The sequence below is a fragment of the Centropristis striata genome, chromosome 13 (genome assembly GCF_030273125.1).
Source record: "Centropristis striata isolate RG_2023a ecotype Rhode Island chromosome 13, C.striata_1.0, whole genome shotgun sequence".
In the NCBI taxonomy this organism is placed as follows: domain Eukaryota; kingdom Metazoa; phylum Chordata; class Actinopteri; order Perciformes; family Serranidae; genus Centropristis; species Centropristis striata.
Window position 1 is genome coordinate 6,252,744 of NC_081529.1, and position 15,137 is coordinate 6,267,880.

The 15,137-nt window shown below is 38.7% G+C and overlaps 2 protein-coding genes across 3 annotated transcripts; one reads left to right on the plus strand and one right to left on the minus strand.

Annotated features, from left to right (window-relative positions):
* Positions 1-891: 891 nt before the first annotated feature.
* Positions 892-6,822, plus strand: ccdc97 (coiled-coil domain containing 97). The gene is made up of 7 exons (XM_059348212.1): positions 892-1,358; positions 1,876-2,052; positions 2,837-2,996; positions 4,243-4,331; positions 4,453-4,645; positions 4,734-4,857; positions 6,449-6,822. The coding sequence occupies exons 1-7, from the start codon at positions 1,206-1,208 to the stop codon at positions 6,564-6,566; spliced, it is 1,014 nt and encodes a 337-aa protein (XP_059204195.1). The 5' UTR covers positions 892-1,205; the 3' UTR covers positions 6,567-6,822.
* Positions 3,412-14,694, minus strand: LOC131983490 (myb/SANT-like DNA-binding domain-containing protein 7). Of its 2 annotated transcripts, none has more exons than XM_059348210.1 (5): positions 14,223-14,694; positions 9,174-9,833; positions 9,052-9,088; positions 8,254-8,456; positions 3,412-4,825 (listed from the first exon to the last, which is right to left on the minus strand). In XM_059348210.1, exons 1-4 carry the CDS (start codon positions 14,641-14,643, stop codon positions 8,273-8,275), a joined length of 1,302 nt encoding a protein of 433 aa, XP_059204193.1. In that variant the 5' UTR covers positions 14,644-14,694; the 3' UTR covers positions 3,412-4,825; positions 8,254-8,272. The 2 variants fall into 2 exon arrangements, with proteins under 2 accessions (XP_059204193.1, XP_059204194.1); XM_059348211.1 differs by lacking the exon at positions 14,223-14,694 and adding an exon at positions 11,535-12,954.
* Positions 14,695-15,137: the final 443 nt, after the last annotated feature.

A 15,137-nucleotide genomic window follows, 5' to 3' on the forward strand; every position in this document is an offset into this window, starting at 1 on the left:
AATTTACAAAATGTGACTAAACTGATGTGCATTTTAGCTGAAAGAAGACTTAACCTACGTCAGGTGTTAAAATTAACAGTATGTTTGGAACAACTTTGTATACAAATAAATACTAATAACATAAATAACCACCTAATAATTGAAATTATGAACAATACAAGAATATACTTAACTATTCATTTCTTTTTAAATTAAGGGGATCATCTACATACATCACTTGCAAATGGAAAAACATATCAAATCTTTTTACTTGACACAGGTCTAATGAATTGTAAGGTATTTATTGCATAGACTCCCTTGGGCTACTTTATTTTCAATGTATCTCCAATATTAATACACACCTTTCTCTCTCTCTGACTCATATTTGCTGTTCTGGTATAACCACATTTAAGGACAACATGGCAGTTAAACACTTGGTTATTAAGAGTTGCAAATATGAACCCACAACCTCATTTATAATGTGCAGTCTGATGGCTTGACATTGTCTACACAAAAATTGAAAAAGCTGCCTCTATATACTGTGTCACAATTTGGAGGCTGTAATTACTCTTAAGTTGATTTACAGATCTGTAATAACAAGGACTAACAACAGACAACAAAATGTATCTAAGTAATTGATTATTGCAATAAAACCCATTATTATCTTTAAACTGATAACTGGTGCCGTCATAGCTGTGTTTCCATTATAGGTCAGACTACGTGGGCTCATTTGTGATTAACAAAGACTAGTAATAGCCTAACCAAGTTATGAAATCTTGGAATTTTAAAAAAGTATGTATTTTCTAATTTATTAAAATAATATTCCAAGTCGTTGTAATCATGTGTCATAAAATCTACCACCAGAGGGCGATAAAACAACAGCACAGACACGTCTGCGATCAGGGGGGAACCGGAACCATTCTTTCGGTCGCAAAGCAGGAGGTCAATAATTATGACGGACAACATGGTGGCTAAACGTTGCTAATGCTAAACAAGCCAAACAAATGTGTTTAATTAACCCGTTATTTATTGTTTTTTTCATATTGGAATGATCACACCAAGAAGAGAAAAAGTAACAGCAATTTTCGGTGTTTATTTAAACATATTCAGTGACGTGCAAGTCAAAATAACCTGACAACGGACATAAACGTAGTGAATCGCTGGTTGTCTGTTGCTTTTCAGTTAGAGTCGTTGAAACACGTTAGTACGCTGGTTAAAACTTAACTATGTGGGGTGAAATCGATCCTCCAGTTAGAACACAACCGAGTGTGTGTGAGACTGAAGACAAGCCTGAATTACCAGAAGAAGCGGCGACAATTCCCCAGAAATATGACTTTGTCCGGCCAACCGTCTCCCAGCAGCCGCGGCCAGAACCCCAGGTGAGACCAGCAGCTTCAGCTCTGCTTTATGTTCATCTCTCTACTTTAGATAGATAGATTGATTGATTGATTGATTGATTGATTGATTACTTTATTCATCCCCGAAGGGAAATTCGGTTGTTACAGCAGTCCAGTATTTAAGCACAATAAAATAAAATAGAATAAAATACTGAGGTAGAAAAAATAAAAACAACAATAGATTTGTCTTCTTCACGGGATGTTAGTGTAATTTGTTTATATTTTTTGCATTTTTTTGTGAAATCCATTGTATTTGTATATGTTGCAGAATTTTTACTGTTGAATTTTGAAGTAATTCAAAAGTATGCATATCTAGATTACTTTTTTTTTGTAATCCAATGGTCTGTCTTCAGTAATTGACTACATGTTAGATAAATCTCACCCAACCCAGTCCACCAGTGTGGTTAAAATAGAGCAGAAAAAATTAAAACCAGCAGCTTCAGCTCTGCTTTATGTTCATCTCTCTACTTTTCTGACTGTGTGCCTGCTTATTACACAGAGCGTGAGCCAGGCTGAGACCAGCTGTATCAATGACATGGTAGAGGCCATAGCAAAGAGTGGGAGCCCTGTGAAGAGCCAGCAGATTGGAGAGGCTGAGCTGACCTTAGAGGAGCGCAGAGAGGAGCTGCTGGATCAGTACAGGAGCAGACCTCTGGTGTTCCTGGAGAGGTACCATGTACGTGCTCACACTGTTTATTTACCCACACTCTTAGTTTTATCTTGCATTACTTGTCTTCTTCACGGGTTGTTAGTGTAATGTGTTTATATAGCACCTTTCTAACTAATGCAAACTTTTGCAACTTGTTTGTGACTAAATCCATTGTTGCAGAATTTTTAATGTTTCATTTTTAAGTCATTCAAAAGTATGCATATTTAGATTTCCTTTTCTTTTCTTTTTTTTAATGCAATGGTCTGTCTTCAGTAATTGACTACGTGTTAGATAAATCTCACCCAACCCAGTCCACCAGTGTGGTTAAAGCAGACCAGAAAAATACATATATTACCAAATTTACAAAATGTGACTAAATTGATGTGCATTTTAGCTGAAAGAAGACTTAACCTACCTACGTCAGGTGTTAAAATTAACAGTGTATTTGGAACAATTTCTCAATTTATACAAATAAATACTAATAAAATAAATAACCACTAAATAATTGAAATTATGAACAATACAAGAATATACCTAACTATTCCTTTCTTTTTGATTTAAGGGGATCATCTACATACATAAAGGATATATAGTATATTAATTATATATATATGTTCTTGGCAGCAGCTAAAAGGGTGAATAGGCTATGAAAATGTCTTGATATAAATGCAAGTCAAATGTATTTATGTTGCCCAATATAACACATATACCTAAAGGAGCACAGTCAACTTCAGGGAAAAGGTATTTATCTAACTGGCAGTATGTTTTTTGTGCTAACCTACTATTGCTATCTACTTTCCCCCATTTCCAGGCCTGCCTCAAGCCCCAGAACCTTTCAGCGTTTGCCCACGTCTGCTCAGATCCACGAGTTATTCACTACAGCAAAGTGATACAGAGACGAGCTGCAGCATGCACCAACAGGACAAGGGTTCGAAACCAGCGCTACGCTGCCCTCAGGGCCCTGCAGAGGGGTAGGGGCTTTTTCTGTCAACTGAAACAACGAATATACAGCCATGGAAAAAATAATTTCTTGTTCATTTCAATGCCTGGTACAACTAAAGGTACATTTGTTTGGACAAATATAACAATAACAAAAAAATAGACATTTTGATAATGATTCTGGTTATCAATAAAACCATGGAAAATGTCTAGACAACAGCTCTTAAACTCTTACGAGCCATTTTTGTTGTTATTGTTATATTTGTCCAAACAATTGTACCTTTAGTTGTACCAGGCAATAAAATAAAGAAATTGAAGAGAACAATGGTCTAATATTTTTTTCCATGACTCTATGAATTCAAAGTATAGACTTCTTTACAATTATCCCTCTGAATCCTAAGCAGTTTAAGTTTTTTTTTCCTGAATTCCTCTCACATTTTTACTCACTGTGGCTTTGTTTTTCATTAAATTTAATATAAGTCCTGAATCTCTAACAATCATGGCTAGAAGCAGGGAGAACTAAAAAATCTTTTTTGTGCAGTATGTAGAGGCATACATCTTCTAGAAATAAACAACATGCAAGTTTTATTTCTTTGATCATTTATTTTACAAAAATAGAAGGTATACAACAATTTTTCAAATGCCCACATGTTACCTATTTTGGAAAAATAGAAGCTCCAAATGCCTTACATATGAAACAATTTACATTTTTACTACCTACTTGTCCTTTCCCCTCTGATCTGTGTAAACGGCCAGAGACTAGTTGAATTTCAGTGTTTTTGTCATGTGACTGTCGGTCTCAGCTTAGTCATTTATGGCTTTCCAGTTGTGCTGAGGGTCACAGGACTTAATGTTTTTTACAGGATGTGGTTTGTGCAAACTAAATGTTCCGTCACACAATTTGTTCATCGCAAATTTAATAATCCATTGATAATTTCTGTTTTTACAGTTTCTGACAATGGAACTGGTGTCATTTTGACAACTTCAGATTTTTTTTAAAGAAACCAAGTCCCTCAAACAGGCTGGCAGGTTGAGCCATTAAAATGGGATCAATGTTTTAAAACGGTCCAGCCAAGTCCCATGAAACCAGTAGAAGTGTATGTTTTCTTTTTAACAAACATAATATAACATATTTCACTCTTGCTCCTTGGGTATTATGCAGACAGTCTGCTGCCATCACAACATCTCTACACCAATCACTGGCAGTCCTGTTTGTACCGCATACCTGATGACGAATATTATGTTTCCTTCTTTCCTTCACACCTTGCCCTCTTAAAGAGGGTGAATATTTCAGTGAGGAACAGATGCGGATGAGGCAGCCGCTGCTGTATGAACAGTACGTTGGACAGTACCTCACTGATGAGGAGGTGAGAGCCTGATGCAGTGCCAGTACCTTCATGGTGTTATTTCAGCAGAATTTAGGCAGCATTTCTGAACTCAGTTTGTGTTTTTTAGTCATTTCTGAGCGGCTCATAAATCTGGTTTTAGGTGCTGGAGCGCTCCCAGGACGCCATGCTGGACGATACACAGGGGGGACCAGGAGCACCAGCAGGAGGCTCAGGAGGGCTCGCCCACCTCCTCCTCAACTCCTACCAGGAGCGTCTCATCCAGCATCGCCTGCAGGAGGAGCAGGAGAGGGAGGACGGAGCGCAGGAGGAGGAAGAGGATGATGACGATGATGGTAGTTTTCTGTGCTCCTGTAGGTTGAAGTGAAGAGACAAAGAAGTGTGTGTTTCACTCTTGACTGCTTCTGTCTGTCCCTCCTGTAGACAATGCTGCCCGGCAGAAGGACTGGGCGCCCAGCGCAGAGGAGAAGGCTCTGCTCCGGGAGGAGTTCATCAGTCAGATGCACCAGCGCTTCCTAGATGGTAAAGACAAGGATTTCAACTACAGGTCAGCCACATCACCACCTAATGCACACTCATACAATGTAAAAGCTGCATTTGTTTTACATACATTGAACACTATAAATAAATCTACTGAGCCCTACTCAGGATAGTTAGGGATCCAAAATAAAAAGAAATAAACCAGAATGCATTCCCTATTTATGGAAAATGCACCAGTACTTAAGTTACTGGATAACTTAAAGGAATAGTTCGGAATTTTGGACATAGGACCTCATTTCCAACTTAGCCGGTGTGATATAGGTCGGTGGAGACCGTTTTCAGCACATTTTATGCAGTCCTTATAGTTGCACAAGTCACTGTTGCTAAACTGGTGTTGAGCTAGCGCACGTCAATAGTATCATCCAGCCTGTCACTAAAAACAGCTTTACCTGCTCCGCAGAACACCCGAGACAAATGCATTATAACGTCGGACTATCGATGCACATGTCTGTGTTGATAGAATAATTTTAGAAATTAAACCAACCTTGCATTTTCAATGTTAAAACATTTTGAGGGACTAGTTTCTCAGCAGCAGCGGAATTTTACTTTGTGGGTTAGTAGTAGTGCGTCAAAACGAAACCAGAAGAGCTGTGTCAGTTCTTGGTCCGTATACTCTGGCTCAAACTGGTATGGCTGATTTGATAACACAAACTCATATTCGTCGTCCTCAAACTCCGAAATCTCAGCATGGCTGGCAGTGGCCATAGTGTCCTGCTATCCTGTCTCCGCTATGACAGCACCTAAATAAACTCGCATGATTGTCAGCGAAACCGAAACCGTCTTCCACTGTAGCCTCACTAGCCTGGAGATAATATCACTCCGCCGCTGCCGTAGCCTAAGCAACAACAGGAAACAAAGTATAAGCTATTCCAATGCTATGCAAGGTTGGTTTAATTTCTAAAATTATTCTATCAACACAGACATGTACATCGATAGTCTAACGTTATAATGCATTTGTCTCGGGTGTTCTGCGGAGCAGGTAAAGCTGTTTTTAGTGACAGGCTGGATGTTACTATCGACGTGCGCTAGCTCAACACCAGTTTAGCAACAGTGACTTGTGCAACTATAAGGACTGCATAAAATGTGCTGAAAACGGTCTCCACCGACCTATATCACACCGGCTAAGTTGGAAATGAGGTCCTATGTCCAAATTTCCGAACTATTCCTTTAAGAAATAACTGTAGTGAGGATTTTACATTGCATTGTTCTGATGATAAACATGGTTAAAATACATGTTAGATACAACTTTAAATGCCTGCTGTCTCAAGTAATGGATAACATAATAGGTTAATATATATAATACATATATAATAGGATAATAGGTGCTGATAACATTTGAGATCCTGTTTTTAATGAACATTAAGTAGTTTTATGTTATTAGGGGTCATGTTCAAATGTAAACACATTTGAGATCCTAATTTTTTGCCGCAATATTTGTCCTGATATACAAAGTCAAAGGCAGAACACAGTAGCTAACTAATAGTGAATTAATGATAATGTCCAGGAAGAGTTCCAAGATGTCACCAAAGTTTCTGTGTCGCTTTTAAGGTGTGTATTTTAAGTATCTGTGTGTGTGTGTGTGTGTGTGTCCACGACAGCGAGGTGGACGAGAACCCAGACTACGACAACTTGGACATAGTGAGCAGAGATGCGGAGGATAAATACTTTGATGAAGATGATGATGAAGAGGAGGAGGAGGAAGATATGACAGAATAGTAGTAACAACTGTTTAACACTGCTTTGATTAAACTGTAAATACAAATGTACAACATAAGGATATGTATTCTATTTTTTTTTTTTATGTTGCACAAACATAGCTGGTAATAAATATTGAGTCTTTTGTAAATATAAATACAGTGCCCTTCAAACTAAAAGATTCCATATTTGTTGCCTTTAATAACCTGTTGAGTGATTTTCTATTCACCGAGTTTACGTTCTGCACAAATAAAATTTCAGTTTCAATACACAGAAATCATCATGAGCAAATCAAAGCATTATTACCTACCGCCAAGTAAATACAGTTTTGACAACAATACACTTTTTTTTTTAAAGATTTCAATATTTTTACATTTCAGGATTATTCATTTTTAAATAAATGTTAATTGATCAGATAAACCATAACCACCTCTAAATACAAGACTCAATTAATATAATAGTAGTATCTTTTTTTTTTTTCAAATTCCCATATTTTTCTATTCCCTTATTTTCCTATTTAGGATTTAGGTTTTTTTTAGTCTTTTCTGCATAAAAGGAATACATAGTGTAAGTCTGTTTGCTTTACAAAAAAGTATTTATAGACTACTACATATACTTTTATGTAATATAATTATAACAATTTGCCCAAAGGCCATGACTACATATATAAATAAATCCTTTTTATTGTTATTTTTATTTAATGTGTCAGGATTCTGCACGTTTAAATAATTAAAGACTTTTTTTTTTGCCATTTTCACAAAATGCTATTTCACAACATTTCTGATGGGACATCTTGGATCATGTTGGCATCACCTTCACAAACAAACATTCTGTGGCTTATACAGTACAACCATTTTCTTTCACAACAACTGAAGGCACGTTTATAGAACTTCAACAGTTAAATCTGACATCTGGGTCTGTATTTATCAAGTGGCTTTGAGTATTGAATTTACTTTTAACAACTTGAAATTAGGCGCATAAGAGTGAGCTTCTTGCCCCACCCTTTAAACACCCATAGTTCCCTATAAATAGTCAGTCAAACACCTGTAATTACTAATCGATACTGACTACAGGCAGAAAATGATGGTGAATTCAGATACAGGGTTCGTACACTTTAGCAGTGGTCAAATTCAAGCATTTTTCAAGGACTTTCAAGGTAAATTTTCAAGCTTTTCCAGTACTTACACCGGTTGTAAATTTCATGTTTTAGATGAGTACTTGCATACTAAAAGGGGGAGATTTCACTTAACCATACCAACAGCGATGGTGTTACACTTTTAGGAGGAACGGCCTTCATTTCAGATAGGCTACTCATTATTTTTTACATTGAACATGTGATTATCTTTAGTCTATAGATGGATATAGTCAGATTGCAAGAGAAATACAATAAGAATTTCATGCATTTACAAGCAATTTATCCAAAATCCAAGCACTTTTTAAACCTTGAAAATATTTAAATTCAAGCATTTTCAAGCACCCGTACGAACCCTGCAGATAAAAATATAAAAGCTACTTGTTGGGGAGGCAGAGGCAAAGAAGAATATATTGTGTGTTGGACAGTGTGTGTAATAAATAAATATTTTTATAAATGCTGCTATGGCGACAGACTGGCAGCATGTGATGCTGCAGCTCAGACGGTTGGACTCTCTCCAAATACTAAGAAGTGGTCAAGACATAAAAGTTGCAATGTGTGCGAATTCAGGCTTACCGTGTGAGGCTGCTCCAATTCATTTTTTCAGATTGTTTATTTTCAGAGTGTAGTATTCATCTTGCAACTTCAAGACTTTCAGTTGCATTTTTATTTTTTCTCTCTTGAGCTGGTCGAGGTCCATTGTGTCCAGATCAGAGCAGGTGGAGATGGCAGCCTCCGGCCTGATGAAGTGCTCAGTGCTGTCTGAGCCTGTTGGGACCCTGTGGAAGGAAAATATGTTATGCTATTGCATATAAATGAAGCACGTTGTTTATTGTAATAAGTGGTGGAAGAAGTATTCAGAACCCTTACTTAAGTAAAAGTACTAATACCAGACTGTGAAATGGCTCCACTCTAAGTAAAAGTCCTGCATTCAAAACTTACTGAAGTAAAAGTACAAAAGTATCAGCATCAAAACGTACTTAAAGTATTAAAAGTAAAAGTGCTCATTATGCAGAATGGACCCACTCAGATTGTTAGATATGTTCCAAATATAACATTGGGTTTTTATTATTGATGCATTTGTGTTTCATTTTATTGAGGTAGGGCTCATTTTAACTACTTAATTTACTGTTACGGAGGTTAAATTTAAAAAAAGTCCCATCACTTCAAATTTAGTTTTTTATGTTAAACATCAAGCTGAAAAGTAAATAATGCTGTCAGCTTAATTTAGTGGAGTAAAAAGTTCAATATTTGCCTCAAAAGTAGAAGTATGAAGTTACATAAAAGTACCTCAAAATTGTACTACAGTACTAGGAAAATGTACTTAGTTACATTCCATCCACTGATTGTAATATTGCGATTGCTTGACCTTACCTAATCTCTGTCTTTATCACATGTAATTGTCCATCACCTGTACAGAAAGCAGAAATGTATTAAAATTTGAAATGTACTTTTAGTCTTCCACTGATTACTTCTCGCACGGATTCTGAACTTACTTGTTGCCGCTGTGCTCTCTTCTGTAACATATCTCTCATTGGACGTTGTGTTTGAGGCAACATCAACGGCATCTCTGGTTCCCTGTGACGCTGACAGCAGAGAGGTAGACAGGTTGGTGCTGTGACTGCTGGTTAATCCAACGTCTTCATTCGAGACGTCAGGCCTGATGTGTGGGTTGGAGGTAGCTGGTGAAGATTGAGGTGTTTTAGTTGTGATTTCTCCCTGTTCCTCTTCTTTTATTCCATTACTTGGCATAATACCTCCATTTTCAACAGGTGGGTGCGGCATCAGTGAGGGACCAGCGGGGGCTGGTTGTGATGGTTGTGGGGGCATCGGTTGATACCAGGATAACTGTCCAGGATGAGAGGGTGTGGAGGGAGCAGGAGGGCGGAGAGCACTAGACAATGTAGATGCCAGGGATTCTATGGATTGCATCACTCTGTCACAAAGTCTATTTTCGTGGGCATGCTGTGCTCTCTGCATCTGGAGTTGCAGCTCATCATCATTGCTGCTCATGGCCCTGGCGAAGGCCTCCAGTGTCTCAAACTTAGTCTTTTTCCATCTGGTTGGGCCAGTGCTGAAATTCGCCGGCCTCTTTGATGATGAAGACTGCGGTTGGGGTTGAGGTGATGCCTGGGGCGAAGGTGATGATGCAGCATCTACCAACACAAACAAGCTAACATTAGACATTACAGCTAGAGACGCCCCAATCTATTGGTCGCACATCGGTACCGGCCGATTTCCGCCCTGTTTACTTGCGGTCCGCGGAGAAGAAGCTGGGATGACGTAAGAGGGCAACAGGTTCGTGCATGTGTAGTTTGTTTTGGGTTTTTTAAAGATTTTTTTTGGGTCATTTTTTGCTTTTTATTGAAAGTACCAGATAGAAAGGGGGTGATAGAGGGGAAGACATGCGGCAAAGGGAGCTCAGGCCGGATTCGAACACGGCTCCGCCGCAGCAAGGACTCAGCCTACACGGTAAGCGCTCTACCGGTGTGAGCCACCGGGACGCCCCGTGTAGTGTGTTTTGAAGAAAAGTGAAAGACAATGTCGGCTGCTAGAATAGGGGTGTGCCATATCGTATCGTTTGCGATAATACCGGTATATTTTTTTATAGGTAAAAGAAATGCATATCATGATATAGGCAACATTCCTACTTCTTGCCGTAGTGGCGTAAGGGTATCCATTAATGACCTAGACTGTGGCTGCCCGCCAGAGGTCTCATGTGCTGCTCTAACGTCACATTTCAAGCTACTGAAAGTTTATCTACACTATTCATAATATAAATTTATTTTGCATTGTGTTGCCGTTTGCCTCAGCAGAGTGTCAAAAAAGAAGCTTTAAATAAAACACACTCAAACCCTTATTCTCCTTTACAATTATTTATTGAAAAAGGCATTGAAAAAGATAAGATCAGTGTATATGATGGAAAAGTGGCATTAGAATGTGTGAGAGGCACCAAATTTGGGCTTTTATGAAAAAAATTTCTCCAGGGGGGCATGCCCCTGGGCCCCGTAGATGGTTATTTTCAATTATTTGCTAATACTCAAGAGACAAAAGTATTTTTTTTTTTTTGTATTTGGCTGTTGGGACATCGTTTTTTATTTATACAGACTAAAATATCATATTTTCTATATCATTTTCAGTATTTTGTAATATCGTCAAGAATATCATTATCGCAAAAATACCCTGAAATATCGTGATCATCTTTTAGGGCCATATCGCCCACCCCTACGCTAGAAGTATTTCACAGTCTCAGAGAAAGATCAGCGATATGAAGTGTTCCTGTGACAATTTCAAGAGGAGGTAATATAACCAGGAACTTCAACAGATATGATTGCCCATTTGGAAAACAGACACAACCAAGTGTACATGTTCCAGCCTACTTTACATTTGTGCATAATTAAAACACGTTTTATTCTGTGTAAAAAAATGTTTTAAAAAACCCCACAAGGTCAGAGTACGCTCTTTTTATGTTTGTAATTATTCATTATTTATTTTTATATATTTGATTTATTTTCTAATCTCCTTTACATATAGGCTATATTTAATTTATCTTACTTTATCTTTTTTTTAAATCAAAAATTAGATATGGTCCCATCAGGTTTTTTTGGGACCGATACCGATCACCTAAAGCCTCACCGATCCGATTACCGATCGATCACGTGGGACGATATTAATATTTTACTCTTGTAAAACAATAATAATAATAATAATGATAATAATTATAATATGGCCCTCTTTCCGGTTGACCATTTCGTCATAATAAACAGGTGGAGAAAGGCGGAAAAACCGGCATTTCCTAACAAGAAGACGGATAATCGTACAGCTCTATGCTCATAGGCTAATTGTTTTCATCTCACCTAAGGGACCCTCGAAACCGATGTCCTCTTCATGATGTTCGACCTGAGACAAAGGCTTCGGTCCCAGCAGCTCCTCCAGCGCGTCGCCGAACGGACAAGCGACCCGGTTGTGGCCACTTGTGAAGTTGTTCTTCCTGGCATCGTAGTAATTTTTTTTCAAGTGTTTCCACCGAATGCGGACTTGCTCAGGGGTCCGGGAGAAGCCACCTTCTCTCATTTGCTCAGCAACCTTTTTGAAGAGGTTTCCATTTCTGGTCTTCCTCCCGTCCATGTATTTTAAAATGTTCCGCTCCTTCAGTAAGGTCAGCATGAGCGCAGACTCGTCTTCTGCCCAAAAATGAGCACTCCTGGGAGCTTCCATGCTGCTGTTCTGGTGGTTGTTCTCCTCTGATTGTATTCTTCTTCTGAGACAGGCTTATTTTTATTCCGGGGTCATTGACAGCGCGGGGGGGCAGGGCAGGTGCACATGAGTTGTCCTAGATATACATAAACACCTAAACGCCTCTCCTATATATATCTATGGTCCTATCACACATGCCGACGAAAATCGATCTCCAATTGCATGCAGTGTTTGTTTACATGCACCGTTTAATCGAGCTATGATTAAAAAAAAATGAAAAAAATTTGGCGTCTAATCAGACTTCTGTTTACATTTAACTGAGAAAATCGAATAACTGACGGGAAAGTGTCCTCCTCCTCAACACTACTGGTGCGTCATTTCAGCGGGTTAATATGGCCTCCTTTCCGGTCGACCTTTGTTTCACACATTGTGCCATCACTACTGACCGGCTAATGTGACCGGTTACGGTGACCGGTTACGGTGACCGGCTTTCTTGAAAGTTTTTGTTCCGGGGTCATACGCCAGGGTAGGGGGTGGAGCATGCGCACATGCCGGTGTCGTGCCAAAAAGTGATTGCCTGCCAGAATCTGATTTCTGGCCGCGGGAGCGCGCACGGCAGCCCGTTGAGCGGTCAGATCTTTACATTATGAAGTTCATGAATGAGATCAAGTCATATTTAGGCAGAAATAACCTTTGAGTAACTGTATCTGGCCTTCAATCAATTTTTGGCAGGTGAAAATGCCTATTTTGTGTTGTAATGGTGCTTTAAAGGGATTCCAAGCTGTCCTGTGAGCTCTAGTGTTTACATTATGAAGCTCATGAATGAGATCAAGTCATATTTAGGCAGAAATAACCTCTCAGTAACTATACTATGCCTTCAATCAGTTTTTGCGAGACGAAAACTGAAATAGACGTGTCTATCACGTAGTTGCCATGTCTGATTTCACTACAAACTATACACTTCTTTTGGCCACAGTTGTAATAATTACGCAACAACAAACGTTAAACTTTCGAAGCCACATGCCTTTGCTATAATTACATTATAATACAGTTGTGGGTATCTGCATATTAAGACCGTTTAATCCAACGAAAAGCAGACGTGTTTACGCTACCGCTCAACGGGCTGCCGTGCGCGCTCCCGCGGCCAGAAATCAGATTCTGGCAGGCAATCACTTTTTGGCACGACACCTACCGGCGAAAATCCTATTCCAATCGCATTATCTGGGGGTCCTAATCGGAGTTGAGGACTCAGTAGTCAGCAGTAAACACAGTTTAACCGGAGAACTAGTGTTATTTTGAAGGCCGTTGTAACACGGTGGTAATGTCTAGTAAAAACATGCATCGCGAAAACAAGTGGCGGCTGGCTGGACTGTTGTCCAAACTAGGGGGCGGCTTGACTGTAGTGCTAAACGAGCCACATCATAGCTTCATGTAGGTTATGATAATCAGTATTTGTCTAAACGGATTGGAGAGCAGTATCTTAAACAGTGGCTGCAGTCTGTGGTGCTGTTGAATGGTGTGGGATCGTTCCTCGTGTTATTTGTGTCTTATTGTGACCTTACTGCAGGACTGCTGTATTCTGCCCTACAAAGCCTAACTGCAGTAACTACGCAAAGGGTAAAACTGAGAAAAACTGCTTAAAAGGTTTTTTTTTTTACTTTTTATTTAACTGACCAACCAAATAGGTTATAGGTAGATTAGTGATATGACACTTATTTCTACATGTATTGAAAAAAATTCTGACGATTTATTTGACCTTTGTCACAAAAAATGTAGTTACTGCACTCTGGTTTTGCTGTAAAATGATCTAATAGTAATACAAAAACTGAGTGCAGTAACTACAATGTTGTTTTAAAAGTGTTTAACAACTCAATTCAAAGATTAGTGTATTTTAGACTTAATATTATAAAGTAATGGTGTATTTTAGTCTTGATATAATTTTATCTAACTTTTTTTTAACTTAATTACTATCTAGATATTAATTTCCCTATCAAATAAACTTACAATTTATATTATTCTTGTCTTCACTATTCCACACAATAAAGAAATACAAGGCTACACTGTATCACAGTGGATTTTGTAGTTACTGCAATTTTTACATTTTTTTTTCTCTGAAATAAAGTAAAATTCAAATCTAAAACTTTGTCACAAGATAAAACAGAGATAAAGGAGTTCATTTTTAGTCATAAGTCAATTTCGACCAAAAAAGTAGTTACTGCAGTTAGACTTTGTATGGCAGTATTAGCTTCAGCTGCTAACGCGAGCTTGACAACAGCCACATCCACACAGGACGGCTTGTTGAATACATTTTTATATGATTCTTGCCTTTTAGAAAATGAAATACATACCGTCCGCTTGGTCTCCATTGTCCCGTATTTCTGTACAGTCGGGCGGTGTGCTGGTAGAATCAAACAGCGGCTCCTCCGTGTAGTCCAGCTCGGAGTCCACCGCGTCCCCTTCACCGGGACAGAAGGACGGTCGGTCTCCGAGCACCCGGTCCAACTCCTCATAGAAGGGACAGCTTGCTCTGTCTCTACCGGACTTGTTATTCACGTCTTTTGCCTTTCGGAAGCAATTTTTCAGATGTTTTATCTTCCGTTGGCACTGCTGGTAGGACCTGCTGTAGCCCTTCTCCTGCATCTTGGTGGATATAGCTTCATATATCGGCCGGTTGCGATACGAGTCTTCCAGCTTTTGTTGCACTGACTCGTCGGCCCAAATTGACACCAGGCAGCGGGTTTCCGACATACTCCATCCACGAATGTCCATCTTCGGAGTTTTTGGTTTTCTGTTGTTTACCTACAACTGTCAGTGCGCTTTGATGACGCCATCGTCGCGCGAATGACTACGTACTTCCGCTCGGACAGGGGGCTAGACTTGGGGCCTCTTCCAAAGCTCTTAATTAATATTATTATTGACAATTATTATTATAATTGATCGGTTATTGACTGGATGCTGATAGGACTGATCTTATACATAACAACATCACTATAGTTTCATACCAGAGTGAAGGCAGATCACAGGTTAAACTCAAGCTGTCACTCACAAGTTTATATTTTATTTATATGATTCGCCATGTAGTTAAATCTGTTTCATTGTGGTTCTGAACAACAAAAAGACCACAAACATATTTCTACAGTAATAATAAATTAAAAGAATAATCGTTCGAGAACCTTTTTTACTTTCATGATCTGTTATTTCCCCCATTCAGATTTATTATGGATATTATTACAGTTAAAAACAAGAAAAATAACAACAACAGA

Excerpts from the sequence above, each read along its gene's own strand:
- ccdc97 (XM_059348212.1), top strand. The coding sequence starts at position 1,206 with ATGTGGGGTGAAATCGATCCTCCAGTTAGAACACAACCGAGTGTGTGT. Across the intron at positions 2,997-4,242 it reads CCTCAGGGCCCTGCAGAGGG|AGGGTGAATATTTCAGTGAG; the intron begins GTAGGGGCTTTT and ends GCCCTCTTAAAG. Across the intron at positions 4,332-4,452 it reads AGTACCTCACTGATGAGGAG|GTGCTGGAGCGCTCCCAGGA; the intron begins GTGAGAGCCTGA and ends ATCTGGTTTTAG.
- LOC131983490 (XM_059348210.1), bottom strand. The coding sequence starts at position 14,643 with ATGGACATTCGTGGATGGAGTATGTCGGAAACCCGCTGCCTGGTGTCA. Across the intron at positions 9,834-14,222 it reads CAATGGAGACCAAGCGGACG|ATGCTGCATCATCACCTTCG; the intron begins GTATGTATTTCA and ends TTGTGTTGGTAG. Across the intron at positions 9,089-9,173 it reads AGAGAGCACAGCGGCAACAA|GTGATGGACAATTACATGTG; the intron begins GTAAGTTCAGAA and ends CTTTCTGTACAG.